This window comes from Pyrgilauda ruficollis, unplaced genomic scaffold (assembly GCF_017590135.1).
Source record: "Pyrgilauda ruficollis isolate IOZ18807 unplaced genomic scaffold, ASM1759013v1 scaffold59, whole genome shotgun sequence".
NCBI classification, from domain to species: domain Eukaryota; kingdom Metazoa; phylum Chordata; class Aves; order Passeriformes; family Passeridae; genus Pyrgilauda; species Pyrgilauda ruficollis.
The window spans coordinates 6,612,469-6,637,537 of NW_024527599.1; the positions used below are offsets into that span (position 1 = coordinate 6,612,469).

Sequence of the window (25,069 nt, forward strand, 5' to 3'; positions counted from 1 at the left end):
CTGTAATTACTATAGCCCTGGACTTCAGGCATTTTTATAGATTCAGGGGAAAGAGACCTGCCCTGAGTCACTTTATTGCCATCTGCAGAGAGGTGCTTTTCCACCCTCCAGGTGTAGATGCAGTTCTGCAGAGGCTCAGATGTTTTGCTTTAGCTCTGAATGCCTGCACCAGGCTCTGGGGCTACTGAAGTGGCCAGGATTGATTGCTGGTTTCCCCAGCATTTTCTCATGGAATGTGTTTCCCTTCCTGTTTTTTCAAGATGCCATGTCCACTTAAAATCTTCCAGTGCATGCCCTGTGCTCATTATTTAGCAGTACATGGGAAAACCCCTTCAGCTCAAGCTTGCTGTGAGTGCTGTACAATTGTATCCCAACTGCCTCCTCTACTTATCTGCTGCATTATTTCTGTGAAAGCAAAAGCTGTGCATGGAACAGATGCTTGGAATGGTATTGGGATCCAATTACTGCACTTTTCCAACCTTACATCTATTGTCTAAACTTGGAGCAGGCATATTTTTATTCCTTGGTGACACTATATAAAGAGACAATTGGCATTGTGTTTGCTGGCTGACTGGTTGGCAGAGCAGGGGTGAAAGGAGCAGCAGCACCATGGTAGGTTTTATCCTTCCCCATGTCTGTTTATCTCTGTATTTCTTTCTGACTCTTATGATTCAAGCAGAGCAGGAATGATCACACAGCATCCCATGAAATCTCATCTTAGTATCACATCCAGAATGCTGATATACCCCACAGAGTGAGCTGGGAACTCCCAAGGACTGCTCTGCATGTATTTCACAAAGGAGGAAGGCACAGGACACAGATGAATGTGCAGAAAGGAAGAGTTTGTGCAGCTCTGTCCCACATTCACACACCTGGCACGGCTGGTGTGGGAGAGAATTAAAATCTGCTGTGGTGTGATGGGGACTGAGGGAAAGGGATTGCTCTGGAATTGTGACTGTGTTGCTCTTGTGACCATGAGGAGAAGTAGGAAGCACTGCAGAAATTTCTGTGTCTTGTCTTTGCCCTGCTCACTGTTGGCTTTTAGCTCTGGGACTGCACCAGCCACCTCACTTGGTGTGATTCCAAAAAGCAAAGAACTCCTGCCTAAGGAACTGTGGGCAGAGCAGGCAGATCTTCGTCTCTTGCAAATTCAGAGGAATTACTACAACAGTATTAGGGGAAAAAAAAAAAAAAAAAAGAGCAGGTGATTTTGCCTTTGTTTATTTTGCTCCTTTTTGCAGGTCCTTTTCAGTCTGTCTAAAAGCAATGCTGCCCTGTGGCTCCCTGGGGCTATGGAATATTTGATTGTGGAGAACACCAGAGAGGGAGTTGTGTATGAAAAGCTTTCTCAAAGCTTAGTTCAAACTTGATCCTATTTAAGCAGGTGATGAATGTGATCCACGTGCTGTTCTGAGCAGGGCAAAACCACATTCAATGGCATTTCTGAAATCCATGCACAAAACAGGTTCCAGTTTCATCCAGTGCCAGCCCAGTGTCAGTGGTTTCACACTAATCTTGCTCCTCACCAGTGTTTCAGAAGGGACCAGTGCCTTGTGCTGATTATGCCTCTTCAGGTGTGGATTTACAGGTTTCCCTTTAATCAGCCTCAGTAAAGTCTAAGCCAGCCCTTTTGTGGGGTGGGGGACAAGTGCTGGGTCTTAGCTTTTATTTTTCCCCTCTTCTTTTTTTCCCCAAGATTTCACTTATCAGTTTTTTCCCTGCCTGTTTAGTTCAATGACACACCAACACTCATTGATGTTTGAAGATATTCCAGGACATTCTGTGATGAAATGCTTAAGTTAGGAGACGTGAAAATATAGTGAGAGACTCGTCTGTCTCCTCGCTCCCAGCTCAACTGACGATGCTCTGTGGTGGTTCTTTTCATTGTGCCTTTTGTTTTGGGAAAATCTCTTCTGAGGTACCTTACTATACAGGGACACATGAAACAGATTTAAAATGGAAAGAAAAAAATAGCCTTAATGAAAGAAAGCTGAAGAATATCTTTACATAAGGAAGTGATCATTTTTTATTAATCAGAGGGAAATGTATATGTAATTATGCTTGATGAACTCTGTGGGGAGGTTTTTTTCTCTCTTTATGATGTCTTAAGGGATTTATAAATATTACAGAGGTTTTATAGCATCATAATATTTCAGATGTGCAGTAAAGCTACTTTCAAAGGATTAGTGCAGACAAAGCAGCATAGTAAAAAATAATTACAAGTCAGCCAGTGCTACTAGGCTCTGACATCCAGGGCTGATGACAGTGAGAGAGGCAGGGTTCAGGGAGATAATTTTTCTAACAAGAGCAGACCACACAAGTGCTGTGGAATGGAGTTCTGAGAACTGTCTAGGGCTCTCTGTTTATTCCAGGGAGTTTCAGACGAGCTGGGTCTGTGATGTCTCCCTGCACGCTCCGTGCTGCTGGGCAGAAGGAAGGGCAGTGGCACAAGCGGGGAGAGGGAAGAGTTTTCTTATTCCCCAAACATCCCGGTGTTTGCTCAGTTCGAGTGACTCCTCGTAGCACATTTCTGTACGCGGAGGGGAACTGCGTGCCCAAAAATAGCCTGGATCCTGATCAGAGGTGCTCTGCAGGCTGGAATGTGCCACCTGCACCGAGAGCAGCACCGACCGCAGCACGGCCACGCTGAGTGACCCCGGCAGCTGACACGGGGCTGCTGCTGCCACTGCTCTGTGTGTGTATGTGTGTGTGTCAGTGTCCCTGTGTGTGTGTGTGTGTGTGTGTGACACACTGAGAGTGTCCCTGTGTGTGTGTGGGTGTGTGAGTGTGTGTGTGTTGGACACTGGGAGTGTCCTTGTGTGTGTGTGTGTGTGTACACTGAGAGTGTCCCTGTGTGTGTGTGTGTGTGACACTGAGAGTGTCCCTGTGTGTGTGTCAGTGTGTGTGACACACTGGGAGTGTCCCTGTCTGTGTCAGTGTGTGTGACACACTGGGAGTGTCCCTGTGTGTGTGTATGTGAGTGTGTGTGACAGCCCTGGGAGTGTCTCTGTGTGTGTGTGTCCCTGTGTGTGTGACTGTGTGTCCCTGTGTTTGTCCATATGAGTGTGTGTGTCCCCATATATGCTTGTGTGACCGTGTGTCCATCCGTGTGTGTGACAGCCCCGTGTGTGCACACAGGGACTGCTCATCTCTTCACACGAAGGGGAGGAAGATTTACTGGGTTGGGAAAAGCAGCTGTTGGATTTTGCCCTATCTGTTGAATTTTGGCCCATCTATTGAATTCTGGCCCATTTGTTGTGTTTTGGCTCAGCTGTTGAATTTGGGGTCCTCAAGGTGGAGGAGCCTGTGGCTGGAGAGGCTGGGGAGGCTCTCTGCTGCTCCGGGATGAGTTTGGGAGATAAAGCCTTCCCTCTGGGTGTCTGCAGGAGGCTGGGAAGGGTTTTCTGTGGGGAGGAGGAGAACGCTGGAGTGCCCAGGACCAGCTGTTGGGTTTGGGCCCAGCTGTTGAATTTGGGGTCCTCAGGGTGGAGGAGCCTGTGGCTGGAGAGGCTGGGAGGCTCTCTGCTGCTCCGGGATGAGTTTGGGAGATAAAGCCTTCCCTCTGGGTGTCTGCAGGAGGCTGGGAAGGGTTTTCTGTGGGGAGGAGGAGAACGCTGGAGTGCCCAGGAGTGTGGAGCAGGGAGGCTGCAGGCCAACAGATTTTGTATCTGGCAGGGATCAAAGGTGTGTGGGTGTGTGCAGGCTGGGACTACACACGAAATGGAGTGAGGATGAGAAGGGAGGGGTCTGTTTGTGACTGCAGAGCAGGTAATAAGAAGATCTTCTCTTTCTCAGTTCTGATAACGTGGTTTGTTTGAATGATCTGAGGCTGCTCCCTGTTTGAAATGCAAATTGTGCCCTTAGAGCAGTTTGTGTTGCTTACTCCTCTAGACTGCTCCCTCCAAGGCATGCACTTGGGTTGGCCTTGTGCTGCTCACCTGCCATGGAAAGGACCTCAACCACTCTAAAAAACCACTCTGTCCATGGCTGGGATGTTTGGTGCAGATGCAGTGTAAATTATCTCAGCAGAGCAAACCTGTGAGACAAAAATCAACAAATATCCTGTCCCATGCTGCAGCAATCCCTTGTCCAGTCCTGAGATGTAACTTCTGATTCAGAAGCTGTATTTGATGATAACAGAAATTCGAAGACAGGAAATGTCAGCACCAAGATCCCAGAGTGGATGAAAAACAAGGAGAGAGTGTGATGGATGAAAAAGTAATAGTAACTGAGAGATGACATCACACAGTGGATCACAGCAGGGGACAAAGTCTGAGCAAAATGATGGATGATTCTGTCTTTTCTGTAGTTGTAGATGTAGTTGTAGAGGAAGGAAGTACAAAATGCGAAACAGTAAAAACCTGGTGGTATCTTATGTCTGCTTTGTCCTGGACTGGATAAACACTTAAGGCTACAAGACAGCAGAATCAGGCTCTTAACAGTGTCCACTGCTGCTTCTCCCTGCAGGGCTCTCGCCCTGCTTATCCACTGAGCTCTCTCTGGTTGAAAAATTAGAAGAAGACACATTAAGTGGCTGAGTAGCGAAGTGTTTCTGCTTCTGTTTTTGACTTTGCTGTCAGGAGCACCACACTGTGCCACTGTTAAGTATTAAGAGTGTTTTCTGAGGGGCTTAGAGCATGGTGGGCTAAACAAGGAAGTGACCTCCCTAAAACCACTCCAAACCAAACCAAATGACACCAAACCAAACCAAACCAAAGCTGTGGCTTGTGCAGAGTGCTGCCCAGCTCTCCTGACTGCCAAAGGAGATGTTCCTGTGCTGCAGGAAATGCCAGGTGGAGGTTGGTTACTTCCTGCTTACTGAAGGGTACAAGTGTGTCCCTGAGCAGCCACTGGGGGACCTTGCTCACCCTGCTGCAACTTGCCTGGTTTTCCATATTTTTCTTGGTTGTGTTCACAATGCACTGAGGAGTGGAGATGATAAAGCTCTGCAATAATCCAGTGTCATGGATCTGCTCTGGCATCACCTCTTTGTGAATTTATCAGGGCAAACAATGCCTCATGTTCTGAAGTAGGAACAAGGTATTTTCATCTCCTGCCTCCTTTGTATGTAGAGACAGAAACTGATTCCCCACCCCCTTATCTTCTAGGTCACCCTGAAATCAAATTTCCTTCTGATTCTCTTGAACATCACCCCCCTCCCACCTTTGCAACATATAAAAAATGGATCCCTTTTCTTACATCCAGAGAGGCAAAGGCCACACACACTCATTGTCTTTGCCTGCCTGTGTCCCTGCACACCCTGGTTCTTTTGGGCTCCCTGACACTGCCAGAAAGGAGAAACATAAAGAACCTCAGTGAGGGAAACTCAGCTCAAAGAAAATGTCTAGTACAACAGAGTTTTCTTGGGACCAGATTTTGGTATGCTTCCATTTCTTCATTTAAAGCCTCTAAAACAAACCAAAACCAACCAAATAAAACAACAACAAAAAAGACCCTTTAAAATCCAGGCTAATTGAAAGAGTGCTAACACTGCTAAGACAAATGAGTGATACGCGACAAGCCTGTGGTTTCTCCTCTAAAGTGAAGTGTTGTTTTCTTCACAATGGGATGATTAATACTCTCAGGCAGGAATATTAATAGGCTTGTTCAGTTGTTGCAACATTCTTCCCACTGCTGTGCTATTGAGGCCTCGGAATCCGAGCCCAGGGGACCCTCAGCTCTTCAGTTTCTCATCTGGCACGTTTTGTATGTCAGTCTCACAGCACATGTTGCAATGAGAGCTGCTCTATCTTTGCAAAGTGCAGCCTGGCACACTTTGGTTTCAAGAGTGGGGAAATCAAGGCAGGCAGAAGTGATGTGTCAGTCACCCACTTTCTCCTCTGTGGGTCACCTACTAAATCCTTGATGTCTCAGAAGCCATACGTTTGCTCAGCTCTGTGATGTTCCTTTTAATGTGCCATTCTTTCAGAGAGAGACTCTGGAGTCAGAATCCTGACTGTGTTCATTAAAAAATTCTGGAGTGTTTGGAATTGTCAGACAGCAGCACAGAACTATTCTATTCTCAGAGTTATTCTTTTCTGTAACACAGACCTATTTCTGTTCTCTTAGAGCTGTCTTTTAATTCAAGTTACCCACCAGAAAAACAATGAACTCTGTTCTGTTCCTGCTCCACCTACTTCTCCCTCAGCCTTCCCCCTCACAGCACCTCCCTGCCCACAGCTTGTGCAAAATTGGGGTGCAGTTCTTTCTGTGATTATGAATTTTCTGGCTTTTTTAGAGCAGGTAAGCTGCATTCCCAGTACTGGGAACTGATAATCCAAGGTGCTCTATGTTGGATGCTACAAGACTTAGCTTCAGCCTGGTGATGGAAACCAACTCCAGCTGGCAGCTGTTCATGGGCCCCTGTGAAATGTGGTGGTGGTCTCAGCCCCCTCTTATTTATGAGCAGGTCATGAATGGGATCCATATCCCGACCTTCAACAGAAAAACTAAAAATTGATTGAGCATCATGGGCACTGATCTTCTCTGTCATCTCTGGAGACAACAAAGCAGAGAGTAACTGTGAACAAATATGTTAGGATGAATTTTTCTAGTACTTCTTCTAGGCTGGAAGTAAATAATTTTTAAGTTCCCTCCCAACCCAAAACATTTTATGATTCTATGATGCTACAGTAATTGTTCCCTGTACAATCAGTTTTCAATCTTTGCCTTGAAAAGGACTTCACTAATGTACAGAAGCCTTTTGGGTGGTTTTTGACTTGCTGGTGTGTTTCTAATAGATATTGAGCTGCAGCTTTTGCATTTATCTAATCCTTCCTTGCAGCTATAGCCCTTGCTTGAAGCCTTACAGCCCAGAGAACCCAATAAACTGAGGAATAATGGAGGAATTGCCAGCGTTTGGCATTTAGAAGAGCTGGACCCCACTGTCTGTGGCTGTGGCGATGGCTGAAAAAATGCAGATGGCTTGCTAGCACGGGGAATTTATCAAGCTGAGCATGGATGCTGTGTTTGGCCACAGCAGAGCAGACCATGAGGAGGGCAGAGCCTGTTTTGTGTCCAGCAGAACCAGCCCCAGTGCCCTGCCCAGGCCCCCAGCCCTGCAGTGCCCCCACAGCTGGCAGTGCTCTCCCCTGGGTAACATCTGCTTCCCCTTTACCTCAGGGAACAAATATATGTAAATACATAGGATTGTTCTGAATATTTCCATTCGATCTGGAAGTGTTGAAAGCCTCCTCCAGGCACCTCACGTTATGTGGAAGATTGCCCATTACTGCTCAAAATAACACTTATTTCATGTGGAGGAGGAGGAGGGAATCTGTTTATTCCAAAATCAATATTTCTACATTCATTAAAAATTCCACTTATTAACTTCTTTTTTCCATGCCTGTGGTGGCATTCTATCCTTGTTTTTATCCTCACTACAAGTATGTTTTTCACTTAATTTCCATTCCTATTTCCAGATTTTAGTTCTTTGAATTAGCTGATAGGAGCTTGACAGGTCTGGAGTGTGGGTATGTGGGAGAGTGTCTAACATTGCCCTAATTTCCCCCCTTCCATATCCTGGGATCTAAACCAGGGTGGCTGAGTGCAGAAATCTGCCTGGCAAATTAAATTGATCAGACAATGTACGCTTCAAAAGAGTCAAGTGGGAATATTTTCTTGAGCTGCTCTGTTCCTCAGGATATTTGAAATCAGTATTGAATTTGAACTTTCACAGGCTTTTTTATTTTGATGAAAGGAGACAGTAGAAGTTGCCTTCTGTTTCAGGCAGAATAGCCCAAACTAAGTAAGACTAATTTTCTGTGACACGAGAACCAGGTGGGACTATGATAATGAAGTTTAAAAGTAAAAATGATAAAGAAAAAAGTAATCTGTCTGGAAGGGAACTCAAAAGGCATTGCAGCTCATTATCCTGCCCCAAGTAAGGATAACACTGTGATTAAAACACTTCTGTAATCCTTAGGAATCACAGATTTTATTCTTTACTGCAGAACAAGAACTATATTGTCTTAGACAAGCTGGTTGGGCCCTTATTCAAAGACACTTAATGAAGCCTGGTTCTGACTGATTTTTAGTGAGCATTAGATTCTTAGATATCATTGTAGCTCTTTCCCCAATCTTGCTCTGTCTCAGCCTCCAGACTTGAGAATGGTGAGAAAAGCAGTCCTGCCCTTTCATTTGAGATGACTATCTTGAATATTAAAATAACATGGTCTGGTGAGGTGCTGCACTGCAGTGCCATAGGTTGGTGCAGGAATAGAGACTCCAGGAGTAAAAGGTGCTCCTGCTTGGAAAGGATTAATCTGTTCTGTCAGTGCTGGTCCAGACCAAGCAGATTTCTAAACATTTCTGCGTGAGTAGGAAATGATATAACTTCCCTTTCTAGTTCCTGAGCTGAGCCTCCATGCAGGGCCTTGTTTGGAGTCTGGCTGCCAGTCCCAGCATGGGACCTGGGAAGAGGGAGCCCTTGGAGGCACTCACCTGAATTCTGGAATTTCTTGAGATCAGCAGGCTGGCAATTCTAGCTCATATTGTCAAGTGACACCACTCCACACCAAGGGCTGTCAGCCCTGGGCTCTGCAGCCCAGTGTGGAGGGGAGTGGTCCCTGTGTGACATGGCCTGGGATGCTTTGAGGTGGAGGTGACCCTGCCCAAGGAACAGGCACTCCTGGGGGAGCCAGCAGTGCGCCAGGCAGGATGCTGACTCACACTTTGGGTCCCTCACCTTTTCAAAGGCACCACAGTGACAAACTGTCCTGGTTTGTCTGAGCTGTCAGGTCCCAGGACACAGCAGGGAGTGGCAAAAAGCCTCAGTCTGTTAATAAGGCAGCAATTTTTATCCCTTGTATAAGTATATATATATATATTCAATCTTATATATATATATATATGTCTAAATCTGTCAATAAGGTTGAATTTTAAAACCTTGTAATAACAAAGCACAATCCTCTTGTATTACTTGATTGTGTAGTTTTTACCTCCTGTTGAAGATGTAATTTCTTTTCATGGGTGCTTAACAGACAAAGGAATATGTATTTGATCTTCTTATTTGTATTACAGGCTCCCAAAAAGGCAAAGAAGAAGATAGAAGGTGGTTCCAATGTTTTCTCTATGTTTGAACAAACCCAGATCCAGGAGTTCAAAGAGGTTGGTCACTACTCTGCTGCTCTCTATAGTCTCCTGTTATTGCTAATGAATAACATAGGTTTTGTTTGTAATCCTTATTCAATTCTCCATCTGCTTTAATAGAACACACAGTTGTTTTCTGAATCATCCCTGTGGTTTTGGCTGGTAGATCATTTTCCTTGTGTGTTTGTTTGTTCTTTCTTTCATTCTTTCTTTCTTTACTTCCCTCACTCACTCCCCTGTTTCACTCTAGACTTATTTAAAAAGCACCCAAGCCCCCACCCCAAAATAAAGGAAAAGCATCATCTCATCCACTTCAGCCCTGATTCAGGAAAACCCTTGAGCACATGTTTAAAGTTAAGTGGTATTTTAAATAATAATAGTCTCATGTGCTCAAGTATTGTCCTGAATAGAGATGCCAGGCTGAACCAGGGCTTTCATTCCTGCTCTGTTCCACAAGAGCAGCAGAAAATAATATTTGTCTGTGCCCTTCTAATGCTGCCCACAAATGAGAAATGAAAAGGCCAAGAAGCCCTCAGCTTTCTCCACAAATGCCAATAAAGCAAGACAACATGTGGAGATGAACAAAGCAACTTCCAGCTCCCAAGGGATCTGGTGTTCCAGGCACTGCAGGTTCTTTGACCAGTTACCTGTGAGGAGGTAAAACTGATGGGTGGCCTAAAAGCTGGAGCATATAAAAGACAGATAATCTGTTTGATGAGTTTGTGCTCTTTTTCTGTGGGGACAATCTAGAGAGTCCATGAGACCATCACATTCTTCACTGGTTTGTCATTTTAAATTACTGATTTTTTCCCCATTTTTTTCTAACTCATGTCTCCAAAGCAATTTCCAGTGAGATAAATGTCTGCTGTTTCATGTTGTGCTTTCATGTGGCTTTCACGTTTACTTTTCTTGAGGATTCCCACCAGGAATGCTCAGTGATGGACGAGACCAAACCCAAGGCAAGGCCTGGGAATATGACCCAGCTAAATTAATTGGAATCACTAATCATTTCCCCACAGTCAATGGGAGCATCTTTTCTCCCACTTCTTCTCTATATCCTAGGAACCTCCATTTTATTTTCTCCAGGAATTACTGTTTGAAGATGGACCAACACAAAGAACTGGACAAAATGCCATTATTTGATCTTCTCTAAATATGATAATACCAGGAGCATTTCTAGGGGGGTGGTGGCAGAATAATGGCAAAAGCATGAGGCAGAGGAGTGGTCGAGTGAAACCCAAAACCATGTTGTGTCTAAGAACTGCATATCTGGGACACATATTTCTGAAAACCTGGTTTGGATTAGAATATTTTTATCTAGAGATTTCAACCAGCTCATCAGCAAATGTTTCAGCATTGCTGTTATGTTATTTAAAATTCATCCATTACAGTGCCTGATGCTCCTCCTGTCTCCCGAGAGCTGCCTGGGTTTGGCTTTGCTCTTCATACCTTCTTTCTCTTTTGCTTCCAAATTGTGGGGAATCACCATTTAAAGCAAGGGCAAAACATCTCTAAAGAGTTGGGCTTAATTTTTTGTAAGGGGATGGTTTGGAAGGTAAATATAAGATTATGAACATAATGCTGAATGGAGCCTCATGGGCAAACGGGGCTGTGAGCAGTGAGGCTTTGCAAGAAACTGGAGGAGGAAATACCTGAAGATATGTGGAGATAACTTGTTCATGGGAAGAAATGCACCCTGTAGGGCAGCAGACTTCAAAACTCTGCAAGTTACTGTAATCTCAGGGGAACACTGTCTGAGGAAAGAATAATTCCTGGCCATTGGGATGATACTGTCCCATACTGATGTGCCTGTCAGACAGATAACCAGCTTCAGAGTCATGCCAGGAACAACTCCTATTCCCCATGGCATGACCCGGGGAATTTCAGGTCATTAAAATCTTTCCAAATCAATGAAACATTATAAGTGTGATGGCAGCCAAGAGATGGACACACAAATGGGTAAACAGATAGAGCAGTTAGCTGGCTTGGTAAACAATGGTTAGAGCACACCAAGTCTGTGTTGGCTGAAAATTAAAAAAAAAAAACACCAAAACCCAACTGTTTTTATCTGTCAAAAGTTAAATTTTGCTTGACAAGGGTATTTAAGGTCAGCACATCAGTGTCAGTCAGAGCACACAGCACAGTCTCAAAGATGCAGTGTATTGGAAAGGAGAAAAAACTTTGAATAAACAATCTTATGGAACCTACATTTCTCTGTACTTTTGAAAGTTCAGCTATCTCTGTGTGATGGATCATTCTAAGGCCCAGGAGGAATCGACTTCAGGCTGATAGCAGAGAGATATCCACAGAAATGAAATGCTTTATAGAAACATTTCAGCCTCATTCAAGGAATGGGGTATGGGGAAAGTGTAAACACAGAGCAAACTCTGGCTGAATCTGCCCTGACCAAAGCCTCCCTAATTCAAACTTTTATGGGTTAAGGGCTGAATGGCTGGAGCTGCCAGCATTGGCTTCAGCCCAATGCACGCTGCACTGAGCATTAATTTAGCAAGAAGAAGTTTGGGTGGGTTTAATTAAGCCCCTTGCCAAGATACAGTAATGTGTTGAAAGTGAGGAAAGTGCAATGATGTGGAGGAATCAAAGGAAGTAAAATATTCCTTTTTACAGCATGAATATCATCCTCCCATGGACTGACGTGTGTGACTGGAGCACTGTCCTGTGCAATGGAAATGGCAATTCCTGTTCCTTTTCCTTCCCACAGGCTTTTACCATCATGGATCAGAACAGGGATGGCTTTATTGACAAAGCAGATTTGAGAGACACATTTGCTGCACTAGGTAAACGAATAATTCAATACTTAAGAGATATGCTGTCTGAATTTCAAACATAGAAGAAAGGTTGGTATTAGAATGGCAGTAGGGGAAGAAATGAGATACACAGGGGGCAAAGGGAAACCTGTTCTGTTTGACCTTCCTCCCTGGGGTGGTTGGGATCTCACTACTGAGCTCCAGCTGGAAAGTGTCCTGAGCAGGGAGTGGAATGAAGGTCTGATCCCTCCCCTGCAACTATTTCAGAAGAAGCCCACCCAAGCAGGGGTCCATGCCAGGCATTTCTGATTTGCCTGTGAATCCAGGCTTTTTCATCTGGGAGCCATGGAATATCCACTGATTAGCACTGCAGTCATGGACTAGCTGCCCCTCTGCCCACACAAACCCAGGAGGGCTTCGTGTGAAGTTCTGTGCTGCTGGGAGTTTGTGTGGGGTGAAATGTGCATGTCATGAGATTAGGTACTGTCCATTCCATGGCTATCACAACCTTGATAATGTCAAGCAGATCAGAGCAAATCTTCCCAAGGAAATAAAAAATTCAAGCGCTCATGATCCCAAACCTGGAGTTGTATCCTTGTTGCAGAATTTGAGGCTTTTACAGTGATGTAGGCATTTGGGCTTTTGCCATCTGGAGCTTATTAAAAAGAGCTTGATAAGAATCTTTAGTGCTCCCCGGGGTGGAATCAGACGCCAGCAGAGTCAGTGCAAGGAGCAGAAGCTCCTGAACTCTTTATTGTGACAATGAGGTTTGCAAACTTTGGCCTGTAGCTACTGTTACCCTGAAATATTTATTTCTTAAGGCCAAGTTCTGCTATCTTTCCTGTTCAGTGAAGCCTTTCAATGCCTATAAAGAACATTCACAGCAAATTACCACTCAATTTGAGGAGGGTTGCCAGGGTCTAAATTCTCATCAATAGGGCTGCACAAGGATGGGGAAGGGATCTCATCCATCTGCCCTCTACTCAGAGAGGTGTCTCAATATCCAGGAGGGCAAAGACTGAGACCTTGGATTCACTTCAGTCACTTTGATCTCTGCTATATTAATATCAGTGGGGCCCATATTTCACCTGAGGTAAAAAAAAAAAAAAAAAAAAAAAAAGCCCCAGATCAAAAAGCAGTTTATTTGGAAGTTCCCCTTCTCTCGTCCACTGCTGGCCATGTCTGTGTTATTTATCCTTCTTGCTCCTTCAGTCACCCTTTGAACTCAGAGCCAGCTCTGCCAATTTCTTTTTCACTGGGGTATTTGGGAGTTGTGTTCTACCATGTTATTAGCAAAGTTGCACAGAGCCCTGAGCTCCCCAGTGGGAGGAGATGAATGGGAATCGTTTTTTGAAACACAATTTGTGATTTATTATGAAAAATGATCTCTGCTGCAGGTCGTCTGAATGTCAAGAATGAAGAGCTTGAAGACATGGTGAAGGAGGCGCCAGGTCCTATTAACTTCACTGTCTTCCTTACTATGTTTGGGGAAAAGCTGAAAGGTAAGTACCTCTGGGGGATTGGAGAGGTATCTGTCAAAGATCCTCAGCACTGAAATATCTCAGCACCTTGCAAATTAGAAGAATGTCTCCACAGAACAATGCTTAGAGGCAAGGAGGGATCTCCAGTTTTGCAGACAGAGGGGAAGAATGAAAGGCTGAGGGACGGTGCAGAGGACAATTCAAAGGTGTGATTTAGCTTACACAAGCTAACATGAAAGGGCTGAGCTGGGGTCCAGAAAGTGATGAAACCTCAGCAGCCTGGAGCAGGGTGCAGGGGAGTTATTCACCATCAGAAGGCTCCTGGGCTGAACTCATGCTCGTGCTCTAGTCATAGCACTCCCAGTGTTAGCTGCTTTTAAGTATATCTTAAAAACCCACCCTTTTTGCACTCCTTTGTCACATGGGCTTCCCTCACTTTCTGTATTCATTGTAACTCAGTGGCTCAGCCTCAGTGTCACTTGAGGTCAATAGTGATTTTGCCATTAGGTGAAGATTTCACTGAATAACCCTTAATGGAATGGATAAATTGAAATCATTAAATTTCAGTGGATTACAATGATAAGGGAGAGGGATTTTGCCCATTGCCACACAATATATAGGGAACACTGTGGGAAGTTCAGGAAATGTGGGTATTAAATTTGCTGTGTGAGCTGGTAATTTAGTCATGTTTCTTCTCCAGTTAATGGCTGGAAACTGCAAGAGAGGGGGTGTGAGGCCAAGACAGAACTCCAATCGTCTTCCTACAGGCATAAGAGAGAGGTGAAAGCCTTTAAAGCAGGGCTGGCCTTAGCCAAGCACATTCCAGAAGTCTGTAAAAATAACTAATGAATAGAAAAATGGAAAAATCTGATTCTATCTTCTTAAAAGCATTTATTGTTTGGTTGATGGACTCTGGCTTTGTATTGCTGAACACAATTCCAGTGAAGGGTTTTCTATGCTTGGAATAGAAAACAGAGAGGTCTGAAAGAAAGGATTCATGTAGCTGGTTCTGGAAGAAAGAGACTCTTGCTAAAGAGGGCAGGAAGTCTGGGAAGCACGAGGGGTGATGGAGAAGGCTGGCTGAGGAGGGGATTTCATCAACCTGTGTGTGGTACCTCCACCAGGACATTCCAGGTGTCTTCTGGCAGAGAAGGGAGTGCCCTCCTCCATACTGTACCTCCTGGGATATGTGAATGTTTGTTATGGGGTGCCCTGCTGCCCAATCCTTTTGTGAGCATGGAAATGAGCTCTTCCTCCTCTCCCCTCTTCCTCCTCTCCCCTCTTCCCCCTTGCCCCATGGAGCTGCTGGAGCTGGCAAAGCCTCTGGCCCTGCCAATCCTGTGGCCTAAAAGCAGAGCCAGCACAGGAAGGTGAATGGCAAAGCAGAACCCTCTTGTCTGCAGGTTTCCTGTTGGCTACTAGCAAAGGAGGAGGGTTTTTTTAATTTCCATTTGGTGAAGGGAAAATCACAGCTGTGCTTGTCATGCCCTTCTGGTTGGGTTTGTCATGCAAAGGAAGCAGAGCCAAAAGACTGCACATTCCCAATCAAAACTAATTGGGATGAAGAGCCTTTGTAGTGCAATTAGAAAGGGAGAAAGGGCTAGAGGAAGTGGATATGGCAATTTTGCAACACTCTTTATTAGCTAAGTACCACTCAGAGAATTTGGTGAAAGGTGCTTTCTAAGTAAAATTTGTTGTGCTATAATTGATTTCTGTCATAAAGGGGAAGCTGGGATTTTCAGGATGAGCTTTAGCTTTGTATGTTGAGATTATGATGCCAGATGAACAGCTAACAAAACTCGGTTTATGTTAATGCCAACCACATGGAGCTGCTTCTACAGGGAGTCAGAATAATACAATTTGTACAGAAAACAGAGATGCCGCACATCAAAGAAACCACTTTATTTACCAGCTAATCAATAAAGAATGCCTGCTGCATTGCTTCTCTTCAAAGCCAAAGTCCAAGGATATGACAGAGTAGAAAATGTAAAACACAGTAAGGAAAAAAAATCCCCCCCACAGCGGTGACTACTTAAAATGCAGCCCTCTCCTCTGAGCTGGGGAATGTTTCTCTTCATGGGACAATCAAAACACTCATTAAACACCAATGCTCTTTGTATTGATCACAGATTCATTGCAGTTTGAATACACTGCCTACAGCTTGGCAAAAATAATGTACATGGCCATTGTGTGGCAAGGAGGAGGCCATATAGCCCGAGGTGTGTTCACCATTATATCCTGCAGGATCCTGCTAATCCTTGTGAAATCTTACAAACAAAGCAAACTGTGAGGGCATCAGGAGAGTCTGTAGAGCAGGGAACCTTGGCTGGGTTCTGTTCTGGTTCTACCTCTGCCAAACTTTGAAACAAACTTTTTTTGGGATCTGCAACCCCTTTGTGCTGTATCCCTTTTAAATCACTCTTTCAGCATACCAAATAGGTTCATTTTGTCCATGGAATCAGTTCATCTGCTTGTAAATTTGGTTTCCTACAGTTACAAAGATTTGTACTGTGTATACTACGGTAGTATTTTGAAATATTGGGGAATAGTCAGGAACAGAGTACACAGTGTATCCTTTGGTGTGGGTTGAAAATGAGTCTACTCAGAATCTGCAGTATTACAGAATAGACAGAAGCCCCAGCCAAGATTAAGGCACTGTGAAAACGAGTCCCTGACACAAATGTTTTCCAATCTAAAGAGATGGGATAGATAATGGAAGGAAGAAAAGGAAGACCATTACAATAATTTTACTGCTGGGAATGGAGGGACAGGGATATTAAAGTCATACCAAAAATCTGTGGCCCAGCTAAGAGCAGAAGCAAAATCTTGTAGCCACAGTCTAATTCTTTAAACCGTCCTGTTTCTGTAAGTAACATTTAATGAAGAGACTTAAGGGGAAGGGCACAATGGGATTTAAGTCAGATCACCATCCCACATTGATCATCCTGTTTCCATTGCATTCCATTGGCATTTGGATTTTATGATGAGCTCCATTTCCCTTAGTGAGGGAAATAACCTCTTCTCTATATGGCCAAGAACAAGTAACATCAAAAAGTGTTTTTACAAGGAACGTACAGTGCAAGATTAAAGGAAGCCAGTGAGGGAAACAGTTTGTTATATTTTCATTTCTGAAAGCCACTAATCCTCTGGGTACTGATATTGGAGACCAGTTCCTGGAAGTTTTCTCTCCTGCAGACATAGAATAGATATGAGTTATTATTTTTAAGCTTCTGAGCATTGAACTATTCACCTCTATTGTTTATCTGACATGACAAATGCTGCCGACTTAGAGAACCTTTGTCTTCAAACCCACAACTGCAGAATTCTCCATTTTGCACTGTTTCCAAGCGAATGTAATTACTTAGCAAGTATTCTGCAGCCAGAGAAATACATCCAGCCTTCTAAATTATATTTCATTAATTTTAGGCACGGACCCAGAAGAAACCATTCTGAATGCTTTTAAGATTTTCGACCCAGAAGGAAAAGGCCGCATAAAGGCAGACTAGTAAGTTTATTTCAAATCCTTTAGAAGAATAACAACAATAATAATAATTGTAGAGCTTTAAAGAACTGCTTAAAAGCTGTATTTTTCACAGTATTTTAAGAGGCAGAGAAATATTTAGCTTTGTAAGCCAGAGCTAAAAGTCTGGACTGTTGTATGAATGTATTTGTATACCAAAAAGAGATGTTATTGTCTTCAGACATTGCAAGAGCCAACGGAAATATAATCACATGTAGGCCATTAGATAGCCTCTTTTTGAAGGTCTGGATATAAATCGACACATGACTCTTTGTAAATTAACTCCATATGTAAAATTAAAATGAATGTCTGGTGCCTAACTCTCAGTGCTTGACTAAAATGGGAAAGCTACTCCCCTCTTTAAAAAAGTGATCAATTTAATTAACTCTGAGACATGGTTTTAGTGCTGGACGTTTTCCTTTTTATGTGTTTATCATTTGAGCCTTCTGCTTCTAGAAATAATTTGCTGTAAAATTCCACTAGATACGGTGAGAGCCAAACCAAATAATACTATTAATAATCTGGCAATTATTGTCAATATGGCTATTTTTAAATAAGGAGGCAGAACCTAATTTGTATTCATATCCTGTTACACCAACAAAGCAATGTAGAAGGACTTTAAGAGGTATTTGCACAAATGCAAACACTCCTTGCACTGCCAAAATGGTGCAAGGACTTTCAGGTAGGTGAGATAAATGATACCAAATCAGTGCAGGGGATAAGGAGATTGGACCTATTGCTCCAGAGAAGTGGTTTATGTACCTAGATTTATGCATATGTTTAAATTTGTTCATATGCTGAAGTTTCATGGTGAATTTGGGGTCTGTACTTCTACTGCAGCAGCCATTTCAGGTAGATTTTATAAAGCATGATATGTATAGGAAATCTATAAGGGAACCATGAGTTACAAAATTGTATTTACACAAATTATTGCTGCTTATGTTGTGATAGTCTCTGCCCAGAACCCCGTAGAGATTTCCATGACATTATCTGCAATAATTGATGAAATTTAGGTGAAAATGTAAAATTCATGTACACTGTTTCTTTCCTTTACCAAGGTGGTTTTCTACGGCAGTACCCCAGTGGGTCTGAGAACTTTTGCAATATGCAAAATAAGAGAGACAGTCCTTTGAGTAAGAACTTCCAAATTAATTAAACACAAGTGGATGTAGCAATCAATCAGAAGGAACAGAGGGTTAAGAGCTGTCCTGGTGGTTTTGAGGTTAACATCACCCAAACAGCTTGGGAAGAACAGTCAGGGGATCACATCAGAAGTGACTCAAACAACAAAATTAATGTAGCCTTTTGCCAAATAGGGCAGATCACACAATAGTGAAATCACAGCCATGAAATACGAAATTCTGATACTCCAGAACCCATGAGATGTTATATTTCCCACCACTATCTGTAACAATATCCTGCATACAAAATCTGCAGCTTGCCACCCTGTGTCCAGATCTACATTCCTTGGATGCTGCAAGCCAGTTGGAGTTTGGGGCAAATTAGGAATGCAGTATCACACTCCAAAATGAAGATGAGAGAGAAATATTTTATTTTTCCTTGATGGAAAAGGTCAACCTTGTCCCCACCCCCACTGCACTGCTAACATTAGACAATTGTTTTAGTTCATCACCACAACAGAGCATAATGTTTACTTATTAGACCCGAGGGTAATGTTGATCATTACAGAACAAACCATTAAATCAATTCTGTGGATGTCTTTGAGGTTTAACTTCTATTCATATGCTTCCAAAATGTAGACATTTGAAGTTTTGAAATAATTTTTCTGTTGGCTCATGCAGCCATTTCAATGCGACAGTTAATGCTAATAAATAATATTTCTCCATATTAAAAAATCCTGGAATGTTTCTCTCAAAAACCAGTCATGCTGACCTTTTAATCAGAACTTCATTTTTATGTTCATGGAGTTAACATCCTTCTGGGGATTTTTATGTCTCTTCCCTCTGCGTGTTTTCACCTCTAGTCTGGAAATGACTCACTTAGTCCATGTGATGGTAGCTGGGATGGAGCCTTCTAACCTTTCCAGAAGCTCCAGGAGTTTATAACTTACTTCCAAATTCAATGACAGACGTTGTTTGTCTGCATCATTATACCACACATAAAACCCTTCCCACAGCATGATGTCAAAAAGAGAAAAAGCTCCCAGTCCCATTCTCAGCTGGTGTAAACTGGGGCAATGTTTGGAAAGGTTGGATGATTCAGTCCCAAATGCCACTCATGGGGCAGAGTGAGTCAGGCCAACACCAACTGTGCCTGATGCTGAGGCCAATGAAATTTTTCAGATTTGGGCCAAATGAAAATGGACCCAGGGGGATGGACGAGGTCCCAGGCATGCTGGACTCTGGAGGTGTTTGGCTGAGCTAGAGATGATTCTCCCCGTAGCTGTGGAGCTCTGCTCCTTCCCACTCACCTGGTTTCCTCCAAGACAGCACTGTAGGAAGGGCAAACCCAGAGGAAAACCAAAACTGTCCCAGAGATTTCACAGATAATTTTTAAAAAGGCTTCTAAAATATCAGAATGCAACAAGGTGTTTGTAATTGTAGAAAGAATTTATGTGAGCCAGGATAAGGGATAACATTTAGACTCCTAAGTCAAAGCAAATGGATTTTTTTTTTGTGTGTTTTGGGGGGTTTGGTTTGGTTTGGTTTTTGGGGTATTTTTTTGAGAAGACTATAAGATTTCTAAAGAAAACAAGATGCAAAAAGAAAAAAAAAAGTGCATAATTTCTGGCTTTGGAAATGGTGAGTGTTTGTTTCTCTATAAAATAAATAATGGAAAATGTGCATAGATCCTTCAGTCAGTCCTTCTTCCTTGTGAGTCTGCCAGAGCCTACTGGGCTGTGCATCAGAAGATTATAATTAGATATTTGATCTTTTCTTTTCCCCTAAATACTTTAAGCATGTGAATAGAAGACACACAGTGCCCAGATCTCTTTTTAATTCAGGCTTGTTTGTAATGAAGTTTATTTGTGACTTCTGACAAAACTGCTGTAAGTGCTTCCTTCTATTCACCAAGCTCCTTCCTGGACCACACTTCCCATTTGCATTTGCTAATACTGTTTGTCCAGGGCATATATATCCAATAATCAATTTATGCTGAGGGGAATGATCTGTCTACTCTTGCACCCACTGATCATTTGAGATTTCTCCTTCAAAAATGCAGTCACGTACCAAATGGCCAGAGGAACAGAACAGAAACAGAAACTTGAGACAAAGAGATGAAGAAACTTAGCTAACTACAGAGAATGGTGAAGTAATTCAGGAAAAATATACAAAATAGCTTAAGCTCTGTCTGTTCCCAAAACCTGCACAGATATATTCACACTTGTCCTTCTTCATTGTTTTCAATTTTCCCTTTCTGGTCTTCCAAATGTGCATTTTAGACCAACAAGAGCTGCAGAAGTGTATGTGCCCCTGCCACAATTGGGATGTGTAGCCTTTTCCTGGAAAAAAATCACATTTGTCAGAGCTGTGAGTGCCATTGTAGCTTTGCCACCCAAACTGCACTTCTGTCTGGGAGACTTTTCTCATGTGCAGAAAGGGAGGATTTACTGTTTTGCCTGAACATTTGCACCCACAGTAGGTGAATTTTGCTCCCCTGCAAATGTTCCTGTTCAGGCATGATTTCTATTATAAATAATTTAAAATATTCCCTTTAAAAAGCAGAAAGGACTTCTTCCAGAAGAGCTGCCACTCTCACTCCCCCCACAATAAATTCTTGAAAAAGCAGGTTTTTTTTTTTTTAAATCCACAAACCAAATCAGATTTCTATATTTGCCTCAGCTTTTGTTTTTGTACAACAAACTGCTCACCTGTTATCACAGCTTTACAGTTTGTTTTACTGCTCCAGAGCTGTGTCTGATAATGTATAAATACATTTGGTTGTGACAAAAGGAGACAACTCTGCCTCTTCAGTGTGAATGAAAACTGTGAGATTAATATAGGAATTCTTCTACAGGAAGAGGAAATTATTGGTGTTATTGAAGGGATGTTTATGTGAATATAAGTGAGTTTATACTGGTAGATGTCCCAGCACATGGTGTATGTGCTGCCCTCAGTACATGAGTAACTGGAGGAGGTATAAAGACATTTTATGTACAGGGGTTAGACTAGAAACAAAAATAATTCTTTCTGGCTTTTTTATTCACCTCTAAACTTAGGTAAAAAAAAATTAAAAATTACATGCTCAACTGCCTTCCCACAATGGGTTTAAAACAGAGGGTAAATCAGCTGAGAGTCTGCCCCCAAAATATCCTCTTTGATGTAATTGCACGGGATGCAGATTGTGTGTGGGATAAGCTCCGTGTTACAGTGCTGTGACTCCAGATCGAGACAGTGCACCGTGAAATACAGCAGGGCTCATGCAGCTCCACAGCTCCCCTGGGAATGGCTGCATGCAAATAAAGCATTCTCGGGTGATGACTCGCAGTAGCGGCTGGAGCTCTCTTTCAAGTCCTCTTTCTCATTTCATGCTCTCTTCCTTTCATCCTCAGATTTTACAGAAAATATTCTCTCTTTTGGTTTTGTTAAGTGATCCAAACTTTAAGCAGCAAGTGAGGAAACCTACCATTTTAGGTTAAGATAAGCATAAGAAATTGCTGTATTTCAATTACAGTAATAACCTTAAACAATTTTAAACCTCTATAAAGTGTCACAAAAGAGAAATAAGTTGGCAGAGCGAGGCATTGACACTGATGGGTGCCCACAGAAAATCTCTTACAATATCATGTAAGGATTAACAGCTCTAATTTATGCGGTCACACAGATTTTCTTTCATGCAACTTCAGGAGGGATCTTGCCATCTGAATTGTCATGTGCCATTATCACCCTTTAATCAGGTTATTTCGTTTTATTTGAACAGCATCAAAGAAATGCTCATGACACAGGCAGACCGGTTCAGTCAAGAAGAGGTAAGGAACTTTATTCAAAACAGGAATCCAGCTTGAGCTCCTGTTCCTGTAAGTCCTTGCCCCTCTTTAAATGCATGAATTTAGCTGAAATCCAGACTGAGAGGAGGCTGATGCCAGCTCTGGCAATTAGAAACAATTCAAAGCATCTCTTCTGAAGAGCTCCATGGCTAAATCAAAGTCAAACAGATTCTCTGGACTCCCATCCAAGTGCAAGTGTGGCCTATCTCGTGCTGTTCTTCCCCATGGGCAGCTGGGCAATTGATTTACTGGAGTCCAAGTGGATTTGGGTGGGGACTGTGTTCTGGTTTCCATTTCTGTGAGTTACGTGGTTTGAAATCTGAAATGAGGTACTGACTTGGTGGTTTGTGTGAGACTGAGCATGGATTCTGCTGGTTGGGAGGAATTTAGGGGACTTTATTTTCAGAAGAGGAGATGGAGTGGAGCTGGACTGTGGACAGAACAGACTGCACAGTTCTAGTCAGAACAGAGACTGGACTGGACATTTATCAACCAGGGCTTACCTGGGTTTCAGGGAGAGCTCTTTTCAACAGGGAACTTGTGGGATTCTAGCAGGACTTTATTAACCACTCATGTTCCAACTCTGTTTTCAGTTTTACCAAGCCCAAGGAAAACTCCTCCATAGTGGTTAAAGGACCAGGGCAGCAGGGAGCTGAGCTGGCTGTAAAATGAAAAGGTGCTCATGTTGCTGTCCCAGGCTGTGACACTTCTCTCTGTTTGCTTGGCAGATCAACCAGATGTTTGCTGCTTTCCCTCCAGATGTCTCTGGGAACCTTGACTACAAGAACCTCTGCTATGTTATCACCCATGGTGAGGAGAAAGACTGAGCAAAGAGAGGAGCTTCCCCTGTGCTGATGCACCCAGTTATTTCATGATGCACAAGACAAAGGGCTAAGCATCCACGATGTGAAGCCACGTGGTCATTGGAAGACAACCAATAAAATAATTGAAAATAGATTAAAGTTATTTAATGCTCCTGTTTTTATGAAATATCAAAATACCAATTTTGTGAGGATTTTTCCCCCCATCTTTTTTTTTATGTCAGTGGTTTGAAATGGTATTTTCTTGATGAACTGGTGCTTCTGTGATTTATTGACAAACCTAATGTTCACCAGATGGTCCATTGGGCACTGCAGTCTTACTTAACCTCTTGTCTTTTATATGTAAGCTCCATGTATTAATTGAGAATTCCTCTAGCTTATTGCACCAGGAAGAGTGTCTGGCAAATAGATTTATGTTCCATTCCACAGCCCCTAGCAATGGAAGTGTAAATAAAACAATCTTAAGTTCTTGTGAATATGCAATATGCCCTTTCCATCTCAGTGATGTGGCCAGTTCCTGAAACCATTTGACTCATTTGCTTTGGTGCAAAAGAGCAGAAATAGTGGAATATTGGCTGTTTTTCTCATAGTGAAGTTCACCTGGGTGCACTGAGAATGCAGGAATAATTAATTTCCTCCTTCAGAGACGTCTTTATTATGTGGAGGAGGTTGTCCATGACACAACAGTAACACCTGGTCTGTCACCTTTGGCCATCACCTTTGGGTTTCAGGTGAGACACACACACCAGGGACATGTTTGGCCAAAGATCATCGAGTCTAGGGACAAAGAGAACAATTTGGGAACTGCAGCCCATGAAAGCAGATTACCTCTCACTTTTCTAATCCAAGAGCAGCCTGGTTTTTAAATGGGCTACAGTTTCTTGTATTTAGACTTCTAGGAACGGGACATATTCTGCCTATGTGGAATATTGCATGAACACTTCCTGCGTGGGAGGCAGAAGGATGCTGCAGCCAAAGGAAAACAAGCTTCTGCTGTTTTAACAGCTCATGAAAATGCTTTCCTTGTGCATCAGTGCTGCTGGAGCCACAGTCCCACAGACACTGAGAGGAAGAAACAAGCCACTTATTTTCTGTTTCCATCTTCTTAAGCTTTGTAGGAAGAGAACTTGAGGGCAATGTGCTGAATTCTGCCCTCATCAAGAGGGGCAGAAATTCCATGAGAAAGCTCTAACATCTGTGTGACTCAGGGATGTGACATTCACCCCTACCTGCATTTTCTGTTGTTCCAGCAAAATTCTGCACTCTGCACTTCAGTAATAGAGAACAACTGGAGTGAGAAGGCTCTTAGCACACAGAGGATTAATAAAATAAACCTCCTCTTGCCCCTGTGTGCAGGAGCTGTGTGAACATTCCTGCACCAGCACTGTTTTTCCAGTACAACAAGTTGGTTCCCAATTGTATCCAGTAGGAATTATCTCTTTTAAATATATCAGTGGACACAGCTGGGGCAAAATTCACTCCTTTCCTGCAGGAATCTTGCTGAAGATGTGGAGAAGGCTTTAGCACTTCTGGCACCTGTTCCTGTCACCCAGGGCTCTCCCTCCCAACACAATGAGCAGCCTCACTGGGCTTTGGTGACTCAGAAATCTTCTTGCAATGCAAGAGTCCACACGACCTGTCCTTCCACCTCCTGAGCTTTCCTGGACAAGCCCAGCTTTTACAACTGTTTTTTCTCCCCAGAATGTTTTTCCTCACAGTTTGTGACCACTGTCCATGGGATGGGGTTGTAGATTGGCAGTGGGAGTGCATGGAGATTGAGGATTTTCTGTTGGCACAATCAAAAAGGTGATTTATGTATGGGCTTCTGCTTTAGGCTCTTCTGCAGATCCAAGCAAGTGACAGCTCCTCTCAGCAAAGAACTGAGCTGCTCATGGGGATGGATGTTTCATTTGCAGACCCAATATGGAAATTTTTTGACAGGTGGGTCTGTAAAATGCTCTTTTGTGGCACAAACACATGTACAAAGTGTCATGCTACCTTGCATAAGCCTCACAAAATCACATTCTCCACCAAGTGGGTACTGAGCTGAAGTCACTCAGGCATCAGATGTCAGACAGTGCTTATGGTTTTTACAGTGTGTGAAGATTTCAGAATGAGGCTGAAGACGAGATGAAACAGCACTCAGGCTTACCTTTGGCCTTCAATCTAGAGAGATTTACTTTTCCTCATGCAAGCTGGTAGGCAAAAACTTGGAGGATAATGCTCTTGAAAGATGAGGTCACACTTTTCCATCAAAGCACAGTTTTTGATGAGTCCTTTTTCATCTGTAACTGTTGCATGACTTCTTCCAGCGCAGCTTCTGTGACTTCTCAGGCTGATGGGAGTCTGGTCTGAGCAGTTCCACATTCTCCCCTTCCCCTGGCTGCACCCCCTCCCTCCCTGCAGTCAGCACTAGGGCTCAAACACACACAGCAGGTGCT

The 25,069-nt window shown here is 43.1% G+C and overlaps 1 protein-coding gene across 1 annotated transcript; it reads left to right on the plus strand.

Annotated features, from left to right (window-relative positions):
- The first annotated feature begins 426 nt into the window (after window positions 1-426).
- MYL10 (myosin light chain 10) lies at window positions 427-22,764 on the plus strand. The gene is made up of 7 exons (XM_041482611.1): window positions 427-612; window positions 9,022-9,108; window positions 11,813-11,888; window positions 13,256-13,360; window positions 16,766-16,844; window positions 21,741-21,789; window positions 22,536-22,764. The coding sequence occupies exons 1-7, from the start codon at window positions 610-612 to the stop codon at window positions 22,632-22,634; spliced, it is 498 nt and encodes a 165-aa protein (XP_041338545.1). The 5' UTR covers window positions 427-609; the 3' UTR covers window positions 22,635-22,764.
- The last annotated feature ends 2,305 nt before the right edge of the window (window positions 22,765-25,069 follow it).

Coding starts and splice junctions, on each gene's coding strand:
- MYL10 (XM_041482611.1), top strand. Junction 13,361..16,765: donor GTTTGGGGAAAAGCTGAAAG/GTAAGTACCTCT, acceptor CATTAATTTTAG/GCACGGACCCAGAAGAAACC. Junction 16,845..21,740: donor GGCCGCATAAAGGCAGACTA/GTAAGTTTATTT, acceptor TTATTTGAACAG/CATCAAAGAAATGCTCATGA.